General features: G+C 42.2%; 1 protein-coding gene and 1 non-coding gene across 3 annotated transcripts; one reads left to right on the top strand and one right to left on the bottom strand.

Annotated features, from left to right (window-relative positions):
* Positions 1 to 985: 985 nt before the first annotated feature.
* Positions 986 to 12,162, top strand: LOC136321071 (H-2 class II histocompatibility antigen, E-S beta chain-like). Of its 2 annotated transcripts, none has more exons than XM_066254146.1 (6): positions 986 to 1,154; positions 7,592 to 7,861; positions 9,626 to 9,907; positions 10,585 to 10,695; positions 11,142 to 11,165; positions 11,753 to 12,162. In XM_066254146.1, the coding sequence occupies exons 1-6, from the start codon at positions 1,055 to 1,057 to the stop codon at positions 11,758 to 11,760; spliced, it is 795 nt and encodes a 264-aa protein (XP_066110243.1). In that variant the 5' UTR covers positions 986 to 1,054; the 3' UTR covers positions 11,761 to 12,162. The 2 variants fall into 2 exon arrangements, with proteins under 2 accessions (XP_066110243.1, XP_066110242.1); XM_066254145.1 differs by having other exon boundaries at positions 11,833 to 12,159.
* On the bottom strand, positions 11,468 to 11,543 carry TRNAA-UGC (transfer RNA alanine (anticodon UGC)). Its single transcript has one exon. It is a non-coding gene; the product is annotated as a tRNA-Ala (tRNA).
* Positions 12,163 to 26,492: the final 14,330 nt, after the last annotated feature.

Here is a 26,492-nt window from a genome sequence, read left to right as displayed (position 1 = left end):
CCAGGGGAGGCTGCCCCTTAAAGTGTCCACAGAACCACAGCTGTTGTCTGTCCTGAGAGACCTGAACGATCACAGCGACGTTAACTAAGAGCTTAAGTAATTCCCCAGATGCACACACAAGGTCATGGTGTCATAGGGACACTATTGAGGATCCTAACTGGCCACCCTCTTCCCTCTGTCCCTTCAACTCCTAAACACACTCACACACACATGTGTCAGAACAGCTCTGTCAGCAGGTGTCAGGACTGGACACTCCTAAAAGACTCCAACTTGGACACACATCACTGACCAGCACAGAACTGGATTACAATAGGGGCCCAATAAACTGTTTCTGATGCAGCTCGGTCAAACCTTTAAAGCACTGAATGGAAAGAGTCTTTTTCATGCAGGAAATTCTATGTTTCAAAAAAGGACTTTCGGACCTGGCCGGTTGGCTCAGTGGTAGAGTGTCGGCCTGGCATGCGGAAGTCACGGGTTCGATTCCCGGCCAGGGCACACAGGAGAAGCGCCCATCTGCTTCTCCACCCCTCCCCCTCTCCTTCCTCTCTGTCTCTCTCTTCCCCTCCCACAGCCAAGGCTCCATTGGAGCAAAGATGGCCCGGGCACTGGGGATGGCTCCTTGGCCTCTGCCTCAGGCGCTAGAGTGGCTCTGGTTGCAACAGAGCATCGCCCCCTGGTGGGCAGAGCGTCGCCCCCTGGTGGGCAGAGCATCGCCCCCTGGTGGGCGTGCCGGGTGGATCCCGGCCGGGCGCATGCGGGAGTCTGTCTGACTGCCTCCCCGTTTCCAGCTTCAGAGAAATACAAAAAAAAAAAAAAAAAAAAAAAAAGAAAAAGAAAGAAAGAAAAAAAAAGGACTTTCATATTGAGTCTCTAACCAGCAACTGATGATGCTGTTTGTCTCTGACGCTGGTTGCTTCACAGCACCGGCATCACCCAATCAGTGAACAGAAAACGAGTTCCTTAGTTCACATTATGTGGGATGTGGGTGAGGAAGGGTCATGATCCTCACTGAGTGAGACTCCCTAACCTCTGCACCCATCTTCTCTGTTCCAGCATGGCGCGTCTGTGGTTCCCCGGAGGCTCCTGGGTGGCAGCTCTGATGGTGACAGTGACAGTACTGAGCCCTCTCCTGGATGGGGCCAGGGACACACCACGTAAGTGCACCCAGGGGGTGAGCTGCTGTGGGTGAGAGAAAGAAGGGATGAGCTTTGTCACTGTGTCCAGGCCATGTCCCTTAGAAAACGGTGACATTCTCTTCAGTGACCCCCTGTCTTCATCCTGTGGAACCTGATTCTTTCCACAGCAGAAGGAGCCTGGGTGCTCGCCCTACGAGATCCATGTCAGGGGCTCCCCATCCCTTTATAATATTGAATTATTCCATAAAAGTGGTTAAAGTTCCTTTGAAAATTCCATGGGGAATCAAAATAAATTAGAAAATCCTGTGTTATCCCCTTGACAGCATCTGTGATGTGACGTCCCCCCTAATAGACAAGGATGTACCAAGGGGCCTCCCCTCTATCTCCTTTCCTTCCCCCCTGAACCCAGTGTCCATAAAGCCCAGTCCCTGTAACTGAGGTCCCCTGACAGAAGCTGGGTCAGTGCTCTCCATTCCTCCTGTGGAATGTCCCCGGGGCTGAAGCAGAGACTCTCAGTACTTAGAGTGACCCCGCAGACAAGCAGCATCTATGGGGTCAGTGTCTCCCATGCCTTAGAGAACTCAAAGCTTCTCTGAACACCTGGGCAGGTTCATGTTCATTATAAATTTATTCTGAACATTTCTATACTATCAGATTCTCCTACATCACCCTTCTCGGGCCTGAGCCCACAAGTAGGGATTAAATTAGGAGAGATAAACTGTCTGAAATTCTGTTTTCATAAGCAAAAAAATAATAAAATATTGGAATTTGTTATAGGTTCAAACTTAAACCCTTAACAGGACACAGAGAATGTCAAGGTTGTTTATATCCCACGGGGCTGAAAGTCAAGGGAACTCACTAGCCTTTTATAAATTTTGGCCCCAAATGTCACAGGTCCATTCACTGTGCCCTCTGTTTCCCTGAATTAACTGTTTGGTTACCTCCACTTCCGGTTCCTCCCTATTCTCTCCCCAGCTACGTCAGCACCATTCCTGGATCCCACAGTTCCCCCAGGCCTCAGCACTAGACCAGAGTGTAGACAAGATACAATGTAGTGATACTTCCCCTCTTTCTTAAATCACGTTTTCCTTCCCTTTGGTGTTTATTCCAACTAGTAGGAGGAGAAGGAATAAGGGTCTCTGAATTACTCACAGGAAGTGGAAGGAATATAATGTGTCATTCAAACAAACAGTCTAGGAGCTTAAGCCATTCTTGTTCCAGGATCCCCACTTTGATTAAGTCCCAGAACTCTGGGTGTGTTCACTTAGACCACAGCTGTTTATCTGAGTGACTGTGTTATACTCTGCTCTATTCTAGGATCAGAGCATCTTATTTGAATAGGATAGAAAGTTCCCTATTATCATGGAACCTAGCTAATGTCAGGGGAGAAAGCCAATAACACAGTAAACATTTAAGTAAAAAAAATTGAGAGAGCAATAATTATATATACCAGCATAAATATATACCAGGGTTATAGGACAGAGAGAACTGGATTCACCTGACTTCATTCAGATGGTTAGGGACCTCTCCATGTGACAGTGACACTGAGAGACACTTGAGACCTGAGTGATGAGAGAACCCACCCTGTGAAGGAAACATGGGACAGGTGTTCCAGGGAGAGGAACAGGAAAGGACACAGTGTGGGGATGTTTGCCATGTTTACGGGACAGAGAGGAGGCAGGAATGGCTGAAGCCCAGCAAGCCCGTTGGGCTGTGACCCTGACACAGGAAGAGGGTGGAGAGGACAGGAGAGGGTGCGTGTTGGGCCCTGACGGCCCCGGTGAGAAATCTGAATATTATCTGAAGAGATATGTGAACTACTGGAGGGTTATAGGAAGGGTTTATTTTTCTTTATATTTAAAAATATTTCTAGCCATCATGTGGAGACTGGATGTCAGGGGTTCACAGGTGGAGTCGGGGAGGCCATTTAGGAGCAGGAAGAGTTCTCAGGGCAGGTGCACTTGGGGCTCATGTAGTGAGGGCTGGAGGAGACAGTGGGGAAGGGAAAGTGAATGGATGTGGGAGATACATTTGTATAAACTATGAATGAATCAAGTTGGGGAGGTTTAGGAAAAGCATGCTTATCCCAAAGGATTTCTCTTCAGTAATCTGAATGAACATGGCAGTGCTGTGTGTTGTGATAGGGAAGACTGTGTAATAAAGTTATTTGAAGTGGGTGGTTAGGAATAAATATTTTGTTAAAATTTGAAATGATTTTATAACATTTAGGTGCCATTGTCAAGAGGTCAGCTGAGCACAGGAGCCTGGAGTTCAGGGGTGGCCAGGGCTGGGGGTGTGCATGCTGCTGTCACTGACACTTGCACTGAGTGGAGTTCTAGGACAGTGTAGGAGGTGCACAGGGACAGAGAGAGAGTGGCAGACAAGATGGTCAGGGCCACACTCAGAGGGTCATGGGCTAATTGATTGGTCATCAAAGGTGACCGACGAGGGTGCTTGTGGTGTTGAGGAAAATCAATAGCATGTGACACATGGAGGTGAAGGAGAGATTTTTTTCAGAATAATGGAGCGGCCAGGTGTGGTGAGAACCACTAGGCGGCGGGTATGTGAGAACATGTGGGGAAGTGAGCACTGGGTGTCATGGACGTAACGGCCACAGTGAGAGTATGAACAAGATGGACGTGGGACTGGAGTGTTTGAAGAGAGAACAGGACCTGGATACGTGAGGGATGGATCACAGGGACTCTTCTGAGCAGCTGACCTCAGGGAGAGACCATGCTCTGGGTCAGGGGTCAGCAGGACCTAAAGTGTCAGAATGAACGAGCCTGAGAAGAAGCTGCCAAGCACTTGAGAACCAGAGAGGCTCGGTCACCAGTAAGAAACTGCTGAGTGACCTTGAATGCAGAGGAGACGGTTATGGTGAGAGCCATTCAATATACAGCCAGCATTTATTTGTGACCCAGTATAGACTAGTAGTTATCACCTAGGTGATGAGGATGGGTCAATTACAAAACAATTCTGGTGGCTATCAGCGTGAATGAAGAATTATAATATTGTGCAATTATTATACACTAGCCTTACACATTTCAGTATCTACTTCTCATGACTATCCTATCTTATCTGCAGCAATTAAAAATGTAATAATATATGGAATCTAATTCAAAGAGTTAGAGTAAGTTGTAGAGAGTAACAGTTAGTTGTAGAACCCACAGGGTATAGTTTAAATCTCAGTGTCTAGAAAGTCCCTCTCTTCTACGTCAGCATAGTTCTTTCATATAGATTCATGTGTATTGTTATTATACATAAACCAACGTTTCTGTCCTTGTTTTCAAAATATTTACTGATCAAATTAAAGAAAATTACCAAATAATCATGAAGATATTATCTGTTTTAGAAAGTTGAAAAGATCTTGTGAGCTTGCATTCATGGGTTTATAACAATTAAAATAGTCTAGTATTTATTGATAATTTATTGGATGATCAGCACTAGGAAGAATCACTATTTAATTCCACACTAACGGTATTCTGTGAGGAACATACTAAGATTAAATCTATTTTAGAGAGAGAGAAAAAAGGGTCATGGGTGTGAAGATCTGACTGAGGTGGAAGAGCTCACATCAAGATGTCGATTTTCTGACTCTAGAGCTCGGGCTTCTAACCAGCACTGGCGATGGTGGCTTGGCTGAGTCTGAATTGCTGTGGAAGTTTCTGATGCTCATACGTTTCAAAGTGTGTCTTAGGATTGGGGGCGGGGAGATTCAAGGACTCCTACTTTTAATATAGGAGAAACTCACATTCATTTGCATTTATAACTTGAAAAGTTCTGAGTGAGCTCACACTAGTGCAGACTGTCGTGGGCACGTGAGGAAGAACACAGGAAGTACTGACTACACTCCTCCGTCTCAGGTCTCGTCAGCGTGGGGCTACGGCTGCCAAAATCACACAAGACGCCTGACTGAATCTGAATCTCAGAGACACAGCAATATTTTTTCTGAAATCCAAATTTAACCTGGCATCCTGTGTTATTATTCAGTGTATTTGGAAACCTTAAGTTGGACAGTGAACAAGGACGGACAGTGCTAACGCTACAGGCTACAGCAGCTTCACACATTTTCATTTGTCAACTTTCTCACGTGTCAAGAAGGTTTAGAGAATTTGTGAACAATAAGATAGACCTGGTCTTACTGTAGTCCCCTCGTCTCTGCCATCACTTCTAAGTGACTGTCCCTAGTCAGAATTTGGGGACCTGCTCGTTTTGGTGAACTGTCCACATGCGAATGTCATCTTCTTAGTTTCTCCCCTCTGAGGGGACCTGACTATAGAAATGGGAGTTCCACTCTGGCCGAGGCTGGTATTCTGATGCCGACTGGTCTTACTGGCAGCAGGAGACACAGTTAGACAGTGAGCTGGTTGGGACACTGAACAGGAATCAGACGGCTGTGCTCCAGTTTCCTCCTATAGATAATAGGGGACCAGTGGCAGGGAAGGTAAGAGAGAAGACGATGTGAAGGATAAATTATCTGACTTGGTGATTGGTCAGAAAGGCAAGAAGTAGGTAAACCTTGGTTCTAAATTTTCTGGAGAAATAGTCTGCATGGAGACCACATTCCTGAAAAATACAAAATTCACATATGACCAAGATTTTCAACGGGTGTGATGTTGGTAGAAAATTTATGCAATTCTCAGCTGCTGCATAACGAGCAGTGGATTTTTCACAGCAGGGGTTTGAGGTGGTTCACACCCACAGAGCCCTCCCTGTGATGGTCAGTACCCCTCCCCCTCTTCCCACCTCCTGGGGCCAGGTTCTGTTGTCAGACTGGGGTTCCTTCTGACAACTCATGGGTACAGAGGGCAGGGTGCTGAGTGCAGACTTCTGTGTGCAGAACAGCCCACCCCCAACCTCAGGGGTATTTGTGAACAATAAGATAGACCTGGTCTTACTATAATCAAGTCCAAATATCAGCAGTGTTGTGGCTGAGAACACTGCGTTACATGGGCTGTTCCTAGAAATTCTAGTCTCACACTATATATACACACTGACCTCTACTTCAGTTCTTTCTTTCTTTATTTATTCATTTTTAGAGAGGAGAGAGAGAAAGACAGACAGAGAGAGGAGAGAGAGAGACAGAGAGAGAGACAGTGAGGAGCTGGAAGCATCAACTCCCATATGTGCCTTGACCAGGCAAGCCCAGGGTTTCGAACCAGCGACCTCAGCATTTCCAGGTCAACGCTTTATCCTCTGCGCCACCACAGGTCAGGCTACTTCAGTTCTTCATGGTATATTTTTGCTTGTTCCACTACAGAAAAAGAAAAGGGTAGTTGTACAAATGCACCACTTTTTGTTTAAATCGTACAATCAGTTGAAGTTTAAAATCTTCATTTTTATTTTTTTCTTATGCAATATTTTATTTCAAAATTTCATGAGTTCTCAGTCTTCACATTTCTGTTAACTTTCGACAACTTGTGATTTTAGTCTCAAATATTTTTTTAGTCAAGTGTCTCTAGTTTCTGCAGTAATTCTCCTCTCCACACTCTTGATGACACCAGAAGCTTCCATCTCACTTTAACCACAGGCTTAGTCTCTGGTTTCCTGAGCTTCCTGGATGTGGAAATGCAGAAAGGAGATGCAGCCCTGCCTGGACGGATTAGTCTCCCTAAAACCCGCCCGTGGTCTCCGTTACATTAGAATATGGTCCCATCTTAACCCCTCCCCCAGACTTTTGGCACTGGCTCCAGCGGACCTGTCCTGTCCCCTCCCCTCCCCTGTCACTGTCTGTGTCTCAGAGCACTGTTCCCTCTCCTGTTTGGAGAGAGTTTATGGTTCTCTCAGGCTTTTGCTCATGGTGTTACCTTTACCTGAAATGTGCTTTTCTTTCCCCAAACACACACACACCATCTTCCTCCCGCTCACACCAACTCAGCTTCTTGTCACGTCTTCAGTGTCACTCAGAGGCGGCTTCTTGGCCCCGAATGTAACTTAGATCCTGTTATTCCTCTCTGTTCTGGACTCCACACTTCTCCTCTGACATCTCTCACTCCTGTATGAACTCTGTGCCCCTGGGCTGTGACAGTCACTGTCACTAAACTTTAAGCTGCAGGCAGAGGGGAGTCTGTTCTCCTTCTGTGGACGCCCAGTGCAGCAGGGCCGCACGACGTCCCACCAACCACGTGCTCACAGGAGGAGGAGGACGTGTTTAAGGAAAGGGGAAGAGGTGGTGAGAGGAGGGAGGTGGAAGCTTCCAGAAGGAGGTGGAAACGAGGCTAATCCTCAGCAAATGGGGGTCCCGCTGCCCCGCAGAGAAGCCAAGTGGATACCAGTGACTTAGGACCCGAGGGGGCTGCTCTGACTCCCGGCCACAAATGAGACGGAACAGTTGGGGGTGTGGGCAGTTGGGGTGCCCGGGTCTTCCTGTCCCCGGCCAGCCTGAGCTCCCCATACTGGGGGGGGGTCCCTGTCGGTCTCTAACCAGTGTGACCGGATGGTTCCTGTCCCCACAGCACGTTACCTGGAGCAGGACAAGGCCGAGTGTCATTTCTACAACGGGACGCAGCGGGTGCAGTTCCTAGTCAGATACATCTACAACGGGCAGGAATTCGCGCGCTTCGACAGCGACGTGGGGGAGTTCCGCGCGGTGACCGAGCTGGGGTGGCCGGACGCCGAGGGCTGGAACGCGCAGAAGGAGCGCCTGGAGTTCTACCGGGCTGTGGTGCACACGGTGTACAGAGTCTGGTACCAGATTTCTGAGCCATTCCTGGTGCATCGGCGAAGTGAGCACAGTAGGGAGCAGTGTGTGTGTGTAAAGGGGGAGCAGGAGAGGACACAGGGGGCGAGGGTCCTGCGAGTGGCTGTCGGGACACCGAGTCACCATGTGGCCCGGTCCTGCGGAGGGGACGTTTCTGGACTGTAGAGCTGGGGTGGAGGCTTGAGGAGCACAGATGACGGAGGTGATACAGGGGTGTGAGCAGAGTCACGTCTGTGCCCAATAAACCCTCCTTCCCCGGGACAGTCACGTGTTCCTGCACGGGTGTGTCCTCCTCGAGAGGGGCGGGGCTCCCGGCGCCTCTGCTCTTCCTGAGGCTCCTTCCATGTCTCTCAGTCTCTTGCTGTTTTTCCACCTCAGTGTGTATATTTTTACCTGGTTGAAGTGATTGCGAACAAGGTTTTTAAATTATAGTCGTTACTTAACATTCTCGTATTACTATTGATATTTCTATAATGCTAGTGCTATTTAAGTAGTTCCGTATCTATTTATAATTGTGGCAACTTACTTTACATTCTGTTTTGTCAAATCATTTTTCAATATTGTCAAATGCTCGGTTGAAAATTTAGGTTTTGTATTTTTAATTTATTCTTCTTTGATTCCTAAGACTCCTGAATATTTTCACTTTGAGAATATTTGATTCAGCACATTCTCCACTCCTTGTTTGTGTTATGCTTCTACTTTATTATTTTTCGTGTTAAGACTTTAAACACTTTTAATTTAACAAAATTCACAGCAAAGTTGTCAGCAAAGATTTACCATGAATCGTAAAGCTATTATTCTGTGCTGATGTAAACATGTTTCCCAAGGTTCAACCTCCTCTTCCTCCAGAATTGTATTTATTGGGACTGGTCTCAGGCAGGAATAACACATGTATATGAACCCAGACCCTGCTCTGAGCTCAGATGTCAGCTTAAAAACACAGATAATTATCAAATGATAACAATCCCAATAATAGAAATGTTATTTTTGAAAAGGGGAGGATTGATCCACTGAGAGTGATTATCAGTATTTCTAATGACTGACTCCTGGGCTCCTCCCCCTCTCCTTCAGGACTCAGCCTTTCTGGGCTCAGCTCTCAGAGTCAGGGACCCACCTGTCTTTCCTGCTGCCCAGGTGGGACCATGTCTGTGGGGTTCTCAGGTGTGGGTGTCACGTTCCCAGGATGTCACATCCTGTGTCCCCGTCTTTCCCACACTGCTTCTCAATTTATCCAAATTGCTTTGAGTTATATTTTCTCTCAAATGAACAAGGATACTAACTAGCTAAGACATATTGCTGCTGAGTTCCAGCCATTGTTTTACATATTTAGACCCATTGATCCTCCCATATCCTTAGGAGGGAAGTTAGTATTATTATTCTCTTTTTTAGGTGAGAGAGCTGAGACAAAGAACAGTGTAAAAATTCTCCCAGGAGCAACCCGTAAAGCAGAACTGGGATGTGAACCGAGGGAGCCCTGCTCCAGAAATCACACTTTTAATTAATACCCAACATGCCTTGCAAAGTTTTGTAAACACTTCAATTCAATAATGAATAACTTTCAAGATATGGGAATGTCCCTCAAATCTCCATAGTATCTGTCAATTCCAGTAAGCCACTTTTTTAGGGATGCATTCAAGGCTCAGGGCACTAACTCCCACTGGGCCACAGGACCAGCTCTGAGGGACGCTGCCCAAGGACAGAGCCTGGGACTGGGGACTGGAGGCCGACAGGAATCCAACCAAGGAACCTCCCTCTGTCTTCCTCAAGTTACCCCCCTTTTCTCTCCCAGCTGCGCCCACAGTGACTGTGTATCCTGCAAAGACCGAGCGCCTGCAGCACCACAACCTCCTGGTCTGCTCTGTCACTGGCTTCTATCCAGGACACATTGAAGTCCGCTGGTTCCACAACGGCCAGGAAGAGGAGACTGGAGTCAGCTCCAGAGGCCTGATCCGGAACGGGGACTGGACCTTCCAGATGCTGGTGATGCTGGAAACAGTGCCCCAGAGTGGAGAGGTCTACACCTGCCACGTGCAGCACCCAAGCCTGACGAGCCCTGTCACCGTGGAATGGAGTGAGAAGCTTTCTGACCTCACCCGTGTCTCCCCCAGCACAGGGGACCTTGCTTTTCCCTGAGGGTGGGGTTCCCCCTCCCCACACCCTGTTCTCATTTGTTCATGTCCCTCCTTCAGCACAAGTCCTGGGGTGTCCCTGTGATAATTCTACAAACACCTCTACTTTCTGAGGAGACAGTTGTTCTCTGCAGGATGAAGAGAGGGTGTCCCTGCTTTGACTTCCCCACGAGGTCACAGATCAAGGCCCCCTTGGCCCTGGGTACCAGTCCACTGTGTCAGGCTGGGCTGGTCCTTCCACACTGCTGCTCTGAGTTGTCCTCTGTGATGTGAGAAGTGGCTCATCCTCTACAATGTGGGGGCCTCCCGACATGAGGGAGCAGTCCCTGCTCTGTGTCTATTAGCTCTGTCCCCCTGGACGAGGGCTCAACCTCATTGAGTCCCAGGCTCCACATCCGTCAGATCGTGAAGTAGTGGCCTGATGTCAGGGCTGTGATGTTGAAATGAGTTCAGTGCCTGAACCCTGTATCTACTCAGTGTGAGTTTCTTTGCCAGAAACGGCCAATAGTTCTGGTTCCTTTAGGCAGCCTTCTTACCCCGTTCTCAAAGTTCAGTCACAGGGTCTCATAAAGACATGCTGAACTTCGGATTAAAATCACCAAATTGTTTCTTCTCTCAGCGGCACAGTCTGAATCTGCACAGAGCAAGATGCTGAGTGGAGTTGGGGGCTTCGTGCTGGGCCTGCTCTTCCTGGGGGCGGGGCTGTTCGTCTACTTCAGGGGTCAGAAAGGTAAGGCGCCTGCTGTCAGCTGAGGATCCCCTCAGACTCTATGGGGGGAGAAATGACTTTGATAGACTTAGTTCTATGTTATCAACCGTCCCGTATAAAGCACTTCTTTGTCATGTGAATCTCAAATTTCCTGGAAATTCAGAAATAATGCTTCATGGTGCTTATGGTTGAAACATAAGGAATTATGGCCTGAAGAGGAAGAGAATGGTTAACATGCAGGAGACTTGGGTCACGACCCTGGAGTAGATGAGGAGCAGACACTGGATGTGTGTGAGGGGAGCTTCACAGGTCACTGCTCTCAGTGTCTGCTCCCCTGTCCTCTCCGGAGTCGGGTGAGGTGGGTTGTGGGGTAGAGAAATCTCAGATGCTCTGGGGCTGGGGACGATGTGTTTGGGGACAGATTTACCTTCATATCTTTGAGTGTGTGTCTTCCTGCTCTTCCGCAGGACACTCTGGACTTCAGCCAACAGGTAACGCTTTTTTTTTTTGTATTTTTCTAAAGCTGGAAACAGGGAGGCTGTCAGACAGACTCCTGCATGCGCCCAACCAGGATCCACCTGGCATGCCCAGCAGGGGGCGATGCTCTGCCCATCTGGGGCATCGCTCTGCGGCTACCAGAGCCATTCTAGTGCCTGAGGCAGAGGCCATGGAGCCATCCTCAGTGCCTGGGCCAACCTTGCTCCAGTGGAGCCTAGGCTGCGGGAGGGGAAGAGAGAGACAGAGAGGAAGGAGAGGGGGAGGGGTGGAGAAGCAGATGAGCATTTCTCCTGTGTGCCCTGGTCGGGAATCGAACCCAGGACTCCCGCACGCAAGGCCAACGCTCTACCACTGAGCCAACCAGCCAGGGCTGGGTAACAGTTTTTAATCGTCCTTTAGAGACATAGTCCCTAGCACAGGATGTAGAGGTGACAGGACAGGGACAGATTAATGGGTGGACTTTGCTGTGACTATTGTCCAGGCAGTGTGCCCTAAAGCCCCTTCTCACCACTTAGGAAAGGCCCGCTCTGCAGAAGCTTTTATTCAGGGTGATGTAGGAACATTTCTATTCTGACGTCAGAGCTGTAAGAGGAAGCCCTGAGGGGAGGGAATGCACCTGCCTGTGGCTGGGACTGGACACAGCATCCCCTCTGTCTGCAGGGCTCCTGAGCTGACGTGACCACGCTGACACGGAGGATAAAGAGCCCTGTCCCAGCGTCATCGCAGCATGAGGTTTCCTGCTCGGCTCTTATTCCACAGAGAGTGCTTCCTCAGGCTCTGGTTTGTCCCCGGGTCAGTGACCCTGCAGAACACGTCCTCCCTGACGGCCTCCTCAGCCCACACTTGACCCAGAAGTCCCCATGCTGAGAGCAGTACCTGATCTCATGCCTTCCCTGGTCCCTGTGTGGTCACCCTGGCACCTCCTGTGACCTTAAATCTACCTTCTGCCCACATTTCTTTATAAAATTTTTCCCCAATTAAATATGGAGTCAATGTTTTCTGATTCACACAGCTCCCAAGACAGGAATTAGGAAGGAAAGAGAAAGAGGGTGTCATCTCTGTACAAGGACACTGTTCACTTACACGCCTGCATTGTGGCCACAGGGGATCTGGAAGGTGTCCTTGTTTCCATCCGGGCTTTTTCCTGACGTTTCTGGATTCTGTAACCAGGCCCGGCTCCCTGAGCTGGGAGGAGCCTGCAGTGAACCAGACAAGGTGTCTCCTACGTCTGTGTTTCTCAAGGACACACACACGGTTCCTCTGCCCTGTGGGGACAGAAAGGGGACAAGAATGATAAGAAATACAAGTCAGTTATGAAAAGGTAGTGCCTTCACCATTTTTATTCCATACTCCTTTGTCTCTTTTTCCTGATTAAAAAAGGAATCTAAACTTGCATACTTCTTGAATTCCCCTTTTATAGACTATTGGTGGACTCCAATACTTCAGTCTCGTTCTGTGTCTCAGATACAAGTCAGTGCCGTGCTGATTCTTTGCCATGAGATGTCTGCTTCCTCATAAAGAGGCCGTCAGACAAAGCTGCAGGTTGGGTGGAAATGGTGCACTTCTGGTGTCCTTAGGTTATATGACAACCTCAGTGTCAGTCACAAGACAATCCTGGGTGACTCTCACCTTAGCATCAGTCAGAGAGAATGCTGGGAAAGAAGGGAATGTGTGAATCCCCTGATGTGCAGCAAACAGTGAGAGACTCTGCACTGGGAGAGAGATTGAGAATCCTGCTGGGAACAGTCTCCTAATGTGTTTGGAAGAAGGTACAAGAGTGTTTGCACAACATGTGATATTTTAAGAAATAAAGTAGAGGAGAATAGAAAGATAGAGCGACACACGTTCTCCCCATTCTCTCTTCCTCTCTCTCCTTATATGTGTAAATGGAAACAATAAAGAATTTTAAAAAATGGTTACCTGTGTTGCAAAATAAGGGTTTTCGGTGCCAGAGAAAAGCAAGTTACACTATTTTATTTATTAGTTTTGTCTTGAGAAGCCTATAAATATTTTATATAATAGGAATTTTAAATCAAATGTTTTTTGTTAATTTTTTTTCTTTTTTTTTTTCTTTTCTTTTTCACAGAGACAGAGGGAGAGTCAGAGAGAGGGATAGATGGGGACAGACAGGAATGGAGAGAGTTGAGAAGCATCAATCAGTTTTTCGTTGCGACACCTTAGTTGTTCATTGATTACTTTCTCATATGTGCCTTGACTGCGGGTGCCGGGGTCCAGCCCCGGGGGGAATCCAGGGGTCCCACAGGAGGAGACGGCGTCAGCGAAATCGAGTGAGAGAGCCGAATTCTTTTCTTTCTCTTTATTCTCTAGTTAGCATTTACTGCCAGGCATCTGCCAATGGCTGGTCTAGCTTTCTTTTTATGCACACACACTAAGTTACAATCACATGGTATTTTGAATACATCATTGTTTTAGTTTCACTATGGTTACATATTTCTAGATAACAGTTAATTCATATCTATAAGCTACGAATCAGGTGGTAAGTCTTTCAAAGTACAGTTATACAATAACTTGAATAGTAATAACAATATTGGTACAAACTTCTAAAAGATTAGTACTAATTAATAACTCTATTTTACTGTTGTTGTGAGTCAAGGGTGCAGAAAGAGATAGCAGACGAAATCAAGGACTAGCAAAGGACCACTGCTTGCTCAGGCAAATAGCCTTGAGTTCATGTAGTGTCCTAATTCTTTTTTCACAAGACTACAAAAGGCTTGCTATTTAAGACACTAACATAGTATTAAGAGTAACTTTTACTTAAAGATACATAGAGTGCACCTGCAAGATAGCTAGTAGCAACATAATATCAGAAGGCATTAATTGCTATTGCTGCTATGAATCCCACCACTTTCCTCTCCTTATTCTTGGAAAATACAAAAATCTCATGAGAATGTTTTACTGAGAAAAGCCCAGCAACTGCCTTCAGTGACAAAACAAGTCTTTTAACAAAACATTCTTTACTTGCCAGCTGCACTCCTATCCAAGGCCACACAACAGGCCACTCCACTATACTTTACCTAAGATTCTAATGTCTAGTTAAACTTTATTCATTTACTATTTCCATACACTAGTTAAGTTCTAACTTTATTCTTTCTAACATGATTAATAAGAAGAAATTCTCCTACAAACTTAACCCTTTATGAGGGATATCATGGCCAGCCTCTTATGTTTATGAGCCCAGTTCAAGGGGCTTACGGGCTTTTCTGTGGAATTTACACCTTCCGTCTCATTTCCAAAGAAATTACTACAAATCTACAGGGAAAGCATGGTACTATTATCCCTGTGCCATAAATAATAGCACACACCCAGAAAAGGGGGGAATATAAGGCCAGATTAATTCAAAAGATTAAAGGGGGAAGTATCGTTGTGCCTTTCCTTTGCAGTGACTTTGTCAACCCGCAGCCATTGGTCTTCACTGTGGTGACTTTGTCAATCAGCAGCCGTTGGTCTTCTCTGCTGTGACTTTGTCAATCAGCAGTTTTTGATTTTCTTCTGCTGTGACCTTGTCAGCCAGCAGTTGTGGGTCTTCTCCTGCTGTGACCTTGTCAGCCAGCAGTTGTTGATCGGCTCCCGACATGCGGGCCTTCTGCAGACCGAGTAATTCCTTGCTCGAGCCAGCAACCTCAGGTCCAACCTGGTGAGCTTTGCTCAATCCAGATGAGCCTGCACTCAAGCTGGAGACCTAGGTGTCTCGAACCTGGGTCCTTCGCATCCCAGTCGGACGCTCTATCCACTGCGCCACTGCCTGGTCAGGCTAAATCAAATGTTTTAAAACACAATACATAAAAATGAAAAATAAACTAGCAATAGAACTAAACCTTGGAAAATAAATAATGAACAATAAGCAACCTTGCTGGTTGGCTCAGTGATAGAGGGTTGGACAGGTGTGTGGAAGTCCTGGGTTCCACTCCTGATCAGGGCACACCGGAGAAGTGACCATATGCTTCTCCTCCCCTCCTCCTCTCACTTCTCTCTCTCTCTCTCTCTCTCTCTCTCTCTCTCTCCCTATCTCTCTCTCTCTCTCTTCCCTTCCTGCTGCCATGTCCAAATGGTTTGAGCAAGTTGGCCCTGGATGCTCAGGATGGCTCCGTGGCCGCACCTCATCACTAAAATAAATCGGCTGCTGATCTACGAGCAATGCCCCAGATGGGCAGAGCCTCACCACATAGGGGACCTGCAGATGGATACCAGTCTGGGTGCATGCAGGATTCGGTCTCTGTACCCTTCATGTCACTTAATTAAAATAAAAAATGTAAATATGACAAAATATATATAATGAAAAATAAGTAGGAATAGAAAATAAAAACTTTTTTTGACCTTTGCATAGAACATTATAAAATTATAGTTATAATTCAGGATATTATAAATTCCACTTTTAACAACATAATGAGGTGGATGGGCTTCAGGGAAAGACAGCTCACATGGTTAGAAGACGGTGGGTTCTGCTGTCGAGTTTCATCTGAATGGTCAGTTTCAGTGTGAATCTGAAATCTAAAGCGTAGATCATTGATTCAGAAGTTTATTTCAGAAAATAGTCATCTGAATACATGTTACTGTCACAGACAACTATTTAATTTTCAAGCAAATTTAGAGATTATTTCATGAAATTTTCCTTCTTTTTCTAAGTGAGAGGAGGGAGACAGAGAGAGACTCCTGCAGGTTCTCAGCCCAGGATCCATCTGGCAACCCCTGTCTGGGACTGAAGGTCTGTGCACAGGGGCCGTGCTGCAACTGAGCCATTTTTAGCACCAGAGGTGTAGGCTTAAGGTTGACATTGTCAACACCCGGGGCCGATGTGCTCTAATCCATCAAGCCAAGGCAGTGGGAGCTGAAGAGAGACAGAGAGAGAGAGAGAATAGACGAGAGGTAGAGAGGCAGAGGGGTGCTTCTCCTGTGTGCCCTGACCCGGAATCTAAACTGAGACACCACACACTGAGCCAATGCTCTACTTCTGAGCTAACTGGCCAGGGCTTATTTCATGCATATTTTAACTATTATGTATTAGCTGTGAGAAATAGGATTTCATCCTGTAGGAATTTTAAAAGATGATATCAACATTTGCAGTAAGCTTGCCTTTAGAGATAAATTCTGGTTTAATCCAGGGTAGCAACATTCTCTTGTTTTGTTCTCTAAGATGAAGGAGTGAGACCTGTGTTGTGAAATTATAAGGCAGAGTTACAGAGTACGGTATGACTATTTTAATGAAGATGGTTTCAGCTACCAAAAGAAAATCCAAACTCATTTCTTTTATTTTTCTATAACTTACTATCTGACCCAGAAGACAGACCTCAGATGGGACATCTCCAGAGTCGGTCAATTCCTCGGGCCAGTGTCCTCAGCAGGGAACCCGGAACTCAGTGTCCCCGACCTCTGTTACTCATGTCAGCTTACCTGAGACGATAGGAGGAGGTCTGAAGCAGCTTTAGGCTTCGTCTTGTTTCACAACAACCTCCAAAGGCGGGAAAAGAGACTGTTTCCTCTTCTGTGCTTTTATAAGGAGCAGCCACACTTCCCAGAGCCCCCACCCAGTGCACCCGCTCCCCTCACATGAGGAGGACCCTGGGGTGACAGCGCTGGACCCAGACAACCCAGGACTCACCCTGCAGGGTGGGCTGCCCTGCTGCACACGGGAAGGATAGGAGCAAAGTCAGATATGTAAATATTTTTTTGAAAGAAAGAAGAACTGGTAAATGGGGTAGGGAAGACTATCTTTGGGTAAAGAAACTATTGTTTCTGGCACCATCAGATTGTTTATATTTTTAATGACTTCCTCATAAAAAATGATAGATTCCTTATGAGTAACATCAATTCAAGGTTATGAGGTTTTTTTTAAAATTTAACATTGAGTATTAGATGTCAACCATACACATAACTGCAAAAACAAAATGAGCAAGCAAGATGTTTAATTAATATTTAGAGCTTATTAGGCTGACAATTTTATGAGGAAAATATATGTTTTTTATTGAAAACTTTGAGAAAACATATATGAAAACATGTCTGTCTTTATTTATTTTAATTTATTTTTTGACAGAGACAGACAGAAAGAGAGAGGGACAGATAGTGACAGACAGACAGGAAGGGAGAGATATGAAAAGCATCAATTCTTCGTTGTGGCACCTTAGTTGTTCATTGATTTATTTTAACAAGCACTTCATTTGCTTGGATTAATAATTGGTTAAATAACATCAGTAAGACAGAGTCCTAAAGTAAAAATCTGAACAGTTGAGGTTTAATTTAACAGAGAGAGTTTCAAGTTGTTTATAATTCATTTCTTTTAACAAAATGGATTCCTAATGAATAAAAATAAAAACATAAACAATTATTAAACCTTGATCAGGTATCTCAGTTGGTCAGAGTGTCATGCTGACACCCCAAGGTTGTGTGTTTGATCCCCGGTCAGGGCACAGACAGGAATCAACCAATGAGTGCATAAATAAGTGGAACAACAAATCCATGTTTCTTTCTTTCTCTTAAAAGTCAATAGAATAAAAGAGAGCTAAAGTAAAACATTAGTAAAATAAGGATTATTATTAATATTGCATTATTTTATCATAACTGTTAAAATTATTTTTGAGGACACAAAGCCTTCTTTTACCCTGATTCATTAATAATGAAAATGCCCAATGTTATAACTACTTCAGAGAATTTTGGGGCCATTTCTTAGGAAGTTAAGCATGCAATTACCATATGACCCAACAATTCCTTTTTTGGACTCTACCCAAGAGAAATGAGAACATATATTCTCACAAGCATACAGGATGGGGCAGAAGCAGGTTTACAGTTGTTTGTATGGAAGATAATACAATAAATAATAATACAAGAATAAACTTTGTTTTCTGTATAGTCACAACTGTAAACCTACCTTTGCCCCACCCTGTATGGGTGTAAATGTTCATAGCAGCCAACCTTTTGGAAGTGAAATAATACACTTCTAAATAACCCATGGATTATCAGTGTTATCAGATGAGAAACTAAATATTTTAAAGTCAGAAAATATTAGAGGAGATTTTCAAAATATGTGATATGCTTATAATATATATGGAAAATATGTAAAACAGATATCTAAACTTTTAATGTAAGAATCTAAAAAAAGTAAATTTAACAAAATCAATAAAAGGAAAGGAAGTAATAAAAATAAAATAGAAAATTAATACAATTGAAAATAGATGTATAATAATGAACATCAACAGAGCAAGGTTTTTTGCTTTTCTTTTAGGTAACCATTTACAAAATAGATAAGAAAGAAATCTTAATCACACATTTTTAACAGCTAGAATAAAAAAGATGGCACTACTGCAGCTCCTACAGACATTAGAAAGATACAAAGAGGACATTGTAAATAATTTTGCATAAGTAGATTTGACATTTTAGTTAAAAAATTTTTGAAAGCCTATATCTTATTATCTATTCCTGTAAAATAAATCAACCTCAATATTTTCACTTTTTTAAAAAAATTCACTTAAACAAAATAAAAAAGTTACATGTAAAGTACAAAACTTTTAGAAGAAAGCATAGGAAAAAATCTTTGGGAGTAGATTCTGCTAAGGACTTTCTATACATGACACTAAGAGCTTAATCTGTAAAAGAAAAACATCAATGCATAGGGATTTATCAAAATCAAAAACATTCTGCAAAAATTCTGTTAAGAGAATGAAAAAATAACCTACAGACAGAAAAAAAATATTTGCACCCTTAAATATCACACAGGGCATGAATATAGAATATATAAAGGCCTCTCATAATTCAACATTAAAAAAATCTAATATCAAAAAGGGCATAAGACATTAAGAGACATTTCAGCAAAGAGCATATCCAAATGGTAGATAAGCATGTCTAATGGTACTTAATTAGAGAAATGCAAAAGAGGAACCACTTAAAGTGCCAATGCACCTCTTTAAAAATAATTTCATTTATTTATTTATTTTTTTTTTATTTTATAATTTTATTTTTTTAATGGGGTGACATCAATAAATCAGGATACATATATTCAAAGACAACAAGTCCAGGTTATCTGTCCATTCAGTTATGTTGCATACCCACCACCCAAAGTCAGATTGTCCTCTGTCACCTTCTATCTTGTTTTCTTTGTGCCCCTCCCCACCCCCTATCCCTCTCCCATTCCCCCCTCCCCCCCGTAACCACCACACTCTTGTCAATGTCTCTTAGTTTCAGTATAATGTCCCACCTACGTATGGAATAATACAGTTCCTGTTTTTTTCTGATTTACTTATTTCGCTTCGTATCATGTTATCAAGATCCCACAATTTTGCTGTAAATGTTCCGATGTCATCATTTCTTATGGCTGAGTAGTATTCCAGAGTGTATATGTGCCACATCTTCTTTATCCAGTCATCTATTGATGGGCTTTTTGGTTGTTTCCATGTCCTGGCCACTGTGAACAATGCTGCAATAAACATGGGGCTGCATGTGTCTTTACGTATCAATGTTTCTGAGTTTTGGGGATATATACCCAGTAGAGGGATTGCTGGGTCATAAGGTAGTTCTATTTGCAGTTTTTTGAGGAACCACCATACTTTCTTCCATAATGGTTGTACTACTTTACATTCCCACCAACAGTGGATGAGGGTTCCTTTTTCTCCACAGCCTCTCCAACATTTGCTATTACCTGACTTGCTAATAACAGCTAATCGAACAGGTGTGAGGTGGTATCTCATTGCCGTTTTGATTTGCATTTCTCTAATAGCTAAAGAAGATGAGCATCTTTTCATATATCTGTTGGCCATTTGTATTTCTTCCTGGGAGAAGTGTCTATTCATATCCTCTTCCCATTTTTTAATTGGATTGTTTGTTTGTTTGTTGTTGAGTTTTATGAGTTCTTTGTATATTTTGGATATTAGGCCCTTATCTGAGCTGTTGTTTGAAAATATCATTTCCCATTTAGTTGGCTTTCTGTTTATTTTGTTATCAGTTTCTCTTGCTGAGCAAAAACTTCTTAGTCTGATGTAGTCCCATTCATTAATTTTTGCCTTCACTTCTCTTGCCATTGGAGTCAAATTCATAAAATGCTCTTTAAAACCCAGGTCCATGAGTTGAGTACCTATGTCTTCTTCTATGTACTTAATTGTTTCAGGTCTTATGTTTAGATCTTTGATCCATTTTGAGTTAATTTTAGTACAGGGGGACAAACTGTAGTCCAGTTTCATTCTTTTGCATGTGGCTTTCCAGTTTTCCCAGCACCATTTATTGAAGAGGCTTTCTTTTCTCCATTGTGTGTTGTTGGCCCCTTTATCAAAAATTATTTGACTATATATATGTGGTTTTATTTCTGGACTTTCTATTCTGTTCCATTGGTCTGAGTGTCTATTTTTCTGCCAATACCATGCTGTTTTGATTGTCGTGGCCCTATAATAGAGTTTGAAGTCAGGTATTGTAATGCCCCCAGCTTCATTCTTTTTCTTTAGGATTGCTTTGGCTATTCGGGGTTTTTTATAGTTCCATATAAATCTGATGATTTTTTGCTCTATTTCTTTAAAAAACGTCATTGGAAGTTTGATGGGAATTGCATTAAATTTGTATATTGCTTTGGGTAATATAGCCATCTTGATTATATTTATTCTTCCTAGCCAAGAACAAGGTATATTCTTCCATCTCATTATATCTTTTTCGATTTCCCTTAACAATGGTTTATAGTTTTCATTATATAAGTCCTTTACATTCTTTGTTATGTTTATTCCTAAGTATTTTATTTTTTTTGTTGCAATCGTGAAGGGGATTATTCTTTTGAGTTCCTTCTCAGTTGTTTCATTGTTGGCATATAGAAAGGCTATTGACTTCTGTATGTTAATTTTGTATCCTGCGACCTTACTGTATTGGCTTATTGTTTCTAGTAGTCTTTTTGTGGATTCTTTGGGGTTTTCGATGTATAGGATCATATCATCTGCAAAAAGTGATACCTTTACTTCTTCTTTTCCGATATGGATGTCTTTTATTTCTTTGTCTTGTCTGATTGCTCTGGCTAGAACCTCTAGTACCACATTAAATAAGAGTGGAGAGAGTGGACAACCCTGTCTTGTTCCTGATTTAAGGGGGAAAGCCTTCAGTTTAGTGCCATTTAATATGATGTTAGCTGATGGTTTATCATATATGGCCTTTATCATGTTGAGATATTTTCCTTCTATACCCATTTTGTTGAGAGTCTTAAACATAAAATTGTGTTGTATTTTATCAAAAGCCTTTTCTGCGTCTATTGATAAGATCATGTGGTTTTTGTTCTTTGTTTTGTTGATATGGTGTATTACATTAACCGTTTTACGTATGTTGAACCATCCTTGAGATTCTGGGATGAATCCCACTTGATCATGATGTATTATATTTTTAATATGTTGTTGTATTCGATTTGCTAGTATTTTGTTTAGTATTTTAGCATCTGTATTCATTAGAGATATTGGTCTGTAGTTTTCTTTTTTTGTGCCATCCTTGCCTGGTTTTGGTATGAGGGTTATGTTGGCCTCATAAAATGTGTTTGGAAGTATTGCTTCTTCTTCAATTTTTTGGAAGACTTTGAGTAGAATAGGAACCAAGTCTTCTTTGAATGTTTGATAAAATTCGCTGGTATAGCCGTCAGGGCCTGGACTTTTATTTTTGGGGAGGTTTTTAATGTTTTTTTCTATTTCTTCTCTACTGATAGGTCTGTTTAGGCTTTCTGCTTCTTCTTGACTCAGTCTAGGAAGGTTGTATTTTTCTAGGAATTTATCCATTTCTTCTAGGTTGTTGAATTTAGTGGCATAAAGTTTTTCATAGTATTCTACAATAATTCTTTGTATATCTACAGTGTCCGTGGTGATTTCTCCTCTTTCATTTTGGATTTTGTTTATATGAGTTTTTTCTCTTTTTTCCTTGGTAAGTCTTGCCAAGGGTTTGTCAATTTTGTTGATCTTTTCAAAGAACCAGCTCCTTGTTCTATTAATTTTTTCTATAGTTTTTCTGTTCTCTAATTCATTTATTTCTGCTCTGATTTTTATTATTTCCTTTCTTCGGCTGGTTTTAGGTTGTCTTTGTTCTTCTTTTTCTAGTTCCTTAAGGTGGGAAGTTAAGTGGTTCACTTGGGCTCTCTCTTGTTTGTTCATATATGCCTGAAGTGATATGAACTTCCCTCTTATCACTGCTTTTGCTGCATCCCATAGGTTCTGATATGTCGTATTGTCATTTTCATTAGTCTGTATATATCTTTAGATCTCTGCACTTATTTCTTCTTTGACCCATTCATTTTTTAAAAGTATGTTGTTTAGTTTCCACATTTTTGTGGGATTTTTTTCCTCTTTTTTGCAGTTGAATTCTAGTTTCAAGGCTTTATGATCAGAAAATATGCTTGGTACAACTTCAATTTTTCTGAATTTGCTGATGTTGTTTTTGTGGCCCAACATATGGTCAATTCTTGAGAATGATCCATGTACACTGGAGAAAAATGTATACTCAGTCACTTTGGGATGAAATGTCCTGTAGATGTCTATCATATCCAGGTGCTCTAGTGTTTTGTTTAAGGCCACTATATCTTTGTTGATTCTCTGTTTGGATGACCGATCTAGAGCCGTCAGCGGTGTATTGAGGTCTCCAAGTATGATTGTATTTTTGTCAGTTTTTGTTTTAAGGTCAATAAGTAGCTGTCTTATATATTTTGGTGCTCCTTGGTTTGGTGCATATATATTAAGAATTGTTATGTCTTCTTGATTCAGTGTCCCCTTAGCCATTATGAAATGGCCATATTTGTCTCTGAGTACTTTTCCTGTCTTGTAGTCAGCATTATCCGATATGAGTATTGCTACACCTGCTTTTTTTTGGATGTTATTTGCTTGGAGTATTGTTTTCCAGCCTTTCACTTTGAATTTGTTTTTATCCTTGTTACTTAGATGAGTTTCCTGTAGGCAGCATACAGTTGGATTTTCTTTTTTAATCCATTCTGCTACTCTGTGCCTTTTTATTGGTGAGTTTAATCCGTTTACATTTAGTGTGATTATTGATACTTGTGAGTTCCCTATTGCCATTTTATATCTTGCTTTCTGTTAGTTTTGTGTCTTGTTTGATCCTTCTCTTTAGTTTTTCTATCTTTTGTTTTTAGTTGGTTGTATTCCATACATCTTTCCTCTGTTGCTATCTTTTTTATCTCATGTGCTTCTGTGGTGGTTGACATCAGAGTAAAGGTGGTGAGAGACATACCCTTGACCTCTCTCCATGAAATTTTATCAAACTGAACCGCTATATCTCAGTGAAGGAATCCATCTGGGCTCACAGGTTTGCCTGAAAGATCAGCACATTGAGTGGACTGACAGTGGGAAGCATTGAGAAAGGGTCAGCAGATAAGACACACTGGTGGTTGGCTCCAGAGAGAAGACTGAACTGTCTGGGGTTTTGATTGCTGGGCTTCAGAGACGGGAGAAACCCTGCGTGACTGGGTCTCCTTCTGCCAGGAGGAGTGGAGAGGTTGGGGAATTTGGGGAGATATTTAACCAAAGCAGCAACAGAATGAGGGGACATGGCCAGTGTTCCCATGGTCTGCCAGCAGTTCACACGGGGACAGAAACACAAAAGTACCATGTGCCCCTGCCTTCCATCTACCCAGATCCTGCCTCTCTCTCTGTACAAGTACTGGAGAGTGGCAAAGACATTCCCCACAGCTACTTCTACAGAGCCATTCTTACCCTTATAGAATAGAGGTGCTCAGTGTCTTGTACCCTGGAGTGTTTGAGATGTGGGGAGGGGGCGCCCAGAGCCCTAAGATCACTATTGCTAAAGCTGTAAACCTTACAACCCTCCCAACCCATTATCACAACAGCAGCTTCTCTTTCATCATCACAACAGCAGCTTCTCAGTGGAGGCCAGCCTGAGAATTTCACAGAGCTAAAATCTTTAATGCAGCACCAACGACTGGAAAAAATTAGAAAAACCTTTTTTTCTTTGGGTATTTGAGGTGACTATTTATTTTCTTGTACTTTTTCTTATTCTTTAGTTTTTCTTTGTTGGTGTTGCTTTTCCTGTTTTTGAATGTCATTTTTTGGGCTTTGTTGTTGTTTATTTTTTTTCCTCTTTTATTTTTCAGTATTTATGTTTATGTTTATTTTACTTTTACTTTTATTTATTTTTAATATTTATTTATTATTAGTTGTTGGTTTTTGATTGATTTATTAACAATACCATTTACAAATGCATTCAGGACAAAAATAAAAAGAAAGAAAGAAGGAAAGAAAGAAAGAAAGAAAGAAAGAAAGAAAGAAAGAAAATAATTCCCAATAAAAATATCTAGTGCATAAAGCAAATGTAAAATCTCCAGAAAGCAATATCAATAGCTTGAAAACCTTGGAGTTAAACAATAGAGAATTCAGAATTGAAGTTTTGTAAATACTCAATTACATGTAAGAAAATACCAATAAGCAACTCAATGAGCTCAGTAATAAAACAAGTACAACAAGGAGACTGAAACTTTAAAAAAGGAGGGGAAGAGCTCAATATAGAAACTGAAAACTGAGTTTAGCTAATAGGACAAGTCAGATAGAAAAGAGAATCAAAGATATTAAAGACAGGTAACTAGAGATGATACAAAGAAAGAAAGAGAGAGATTAAAAATTTAAAAAGAAAATGAGAGAGCTCTATGAGAATTGTGAGACTCCCTTGAAAAGAGTAATATAAGAATGATGGGAATTCATGAAGAACGAGAGAGGGAGATGGAAATAGAAAGCCTATTCAAGCACGTTTTGAGGAGAACTTCCCAAGCTTATGGTAAGCATTAGATCCTCAATGTCAAGAAGCAAACAGAATGCCTAATTACCTCAATATAAACAGGCCATCTCAAAGGCACATTAAATTAAAAATGTCAAAAATCAATGACAAAGAAATAATCCTCAAGGTAGGTAGGAAATGAAGAACATAACATATAAAGGAGGAGCCATTAGACTGTCTTCAGAGATCTCAGCAGAAGCTCTACAAGCCAGAAGAGAGTGGATTTAAACATTGAAAGTACTGAAACAGAGGAATTACTAGCCAAGAATGCTATATCTATCAATGCTTTCCTTCAAATATAAAGAAGAAATGAAAAGTTTTTCAGGCACACAGAAGCTGAGGAAAATTGTCACTAAAATGCCCTCCACTGAAGGAAATACTCAAGGGGGTAATTCCTCCAGATACAAAGCAGAAAACAACACAAAAGTACAAGTAAAACCTCCATCAAGTTTACAATATGAAACAGGATAACCTGTGAAACAAAAAAATAAAAAGGGAAAAATAATGGTCTAAAGTCACAAAGAAGGATGGCATGCAGGAGCACACCTAAGACAAAGGACACTTATACACATGAAACTTTTTCTCAATTAGGTAACAGTAACCACCTACACACACACATACACACACACACAAAACAAAAAAAGAACCCCCCCCAAAAAAACAAACCTAAAATATATAGCTTAGAAAATAAGATATAAAGAAAAACATCATGGAATACCAGAAAACAAAAGTAATGTTCAGAAACAAAAGAAAAGATGCCAAAGAAAACAGAGAGCTCCCAGAAAACAGAACATAAAATGGCTATAGAAAATCCTCATTCATCAATAATTACCCTACATGAGAATGGACCAAACTCAACAATAAAGAGGCACAGAATAGCAGATTGGACCAAAAGGCAAAACCAAATATATGCTGCCTCTGGAAAAGCATTTTAGCTGTAGGGACAAAAGTAGTTTCAAAGAGAAAAGTTGGGAAACAATTCTTCAAGTGAATAATACCTAAAGAAAAGCAGATGCAGCCATTCTAACATCTGATAATATTGACTTCAAGACAGCAAACATAATAAGAGACAAAGATGGACATTTCATAATGGTAAAGCACACATTAAATCAATAAAAAATCACACTTCTTAATATACATGCCCTGAATCAGGGAGTACCAAAATATATAAGAAATCTACTAATAGAACAACAACAGAAAAGACATAGCAAAAAAACACAGTCATATTTGGAGATCTCAGCAAATTATTGATAGTTTTAGATAGATCAGGTAAACAGAATATGAAAAAAGAATATTGATCTAAAATTAACACTAGATCAAATGGACATAGTAGACATTTATAAAACTTTATAAATAAACATTATATTATACATTCCTTTTGAGTGCACATGGCGGGTTCTCAAGAATAGACCATATGTAGCGCCACAAAACTAACATCAACAAATTAAAAAATATGAAAATTATACCATGCATATATTCTGACCATAAGGCTTTGAAATTGGAATTCGTTTGCAAAAAGAAAGTAAAGAAATTCTCTAAAAAGTGTAACTTAGAAGAAATGGAGATGACGA

The sequence above is a fragment of the Saccopteryx bilineata genome, chromosome 1, assembly GCF_036850765.1.
Source record: "Saccopteryx bilineata isolate mSacBil1 chromosome 1, mSacBil1_pri_phased_curated, whole genome shotgun sequence".
Taxonomy (NCBI): Eukaryota; Metazoa; Chordata; class Mammalia; order Chiroptera; family Emballonuridae; genus Saccopteryx; species Saccopteryx bilineata.
This window is presented reverse-complemented; position numbering and strand designations above follow the sequence as displayed.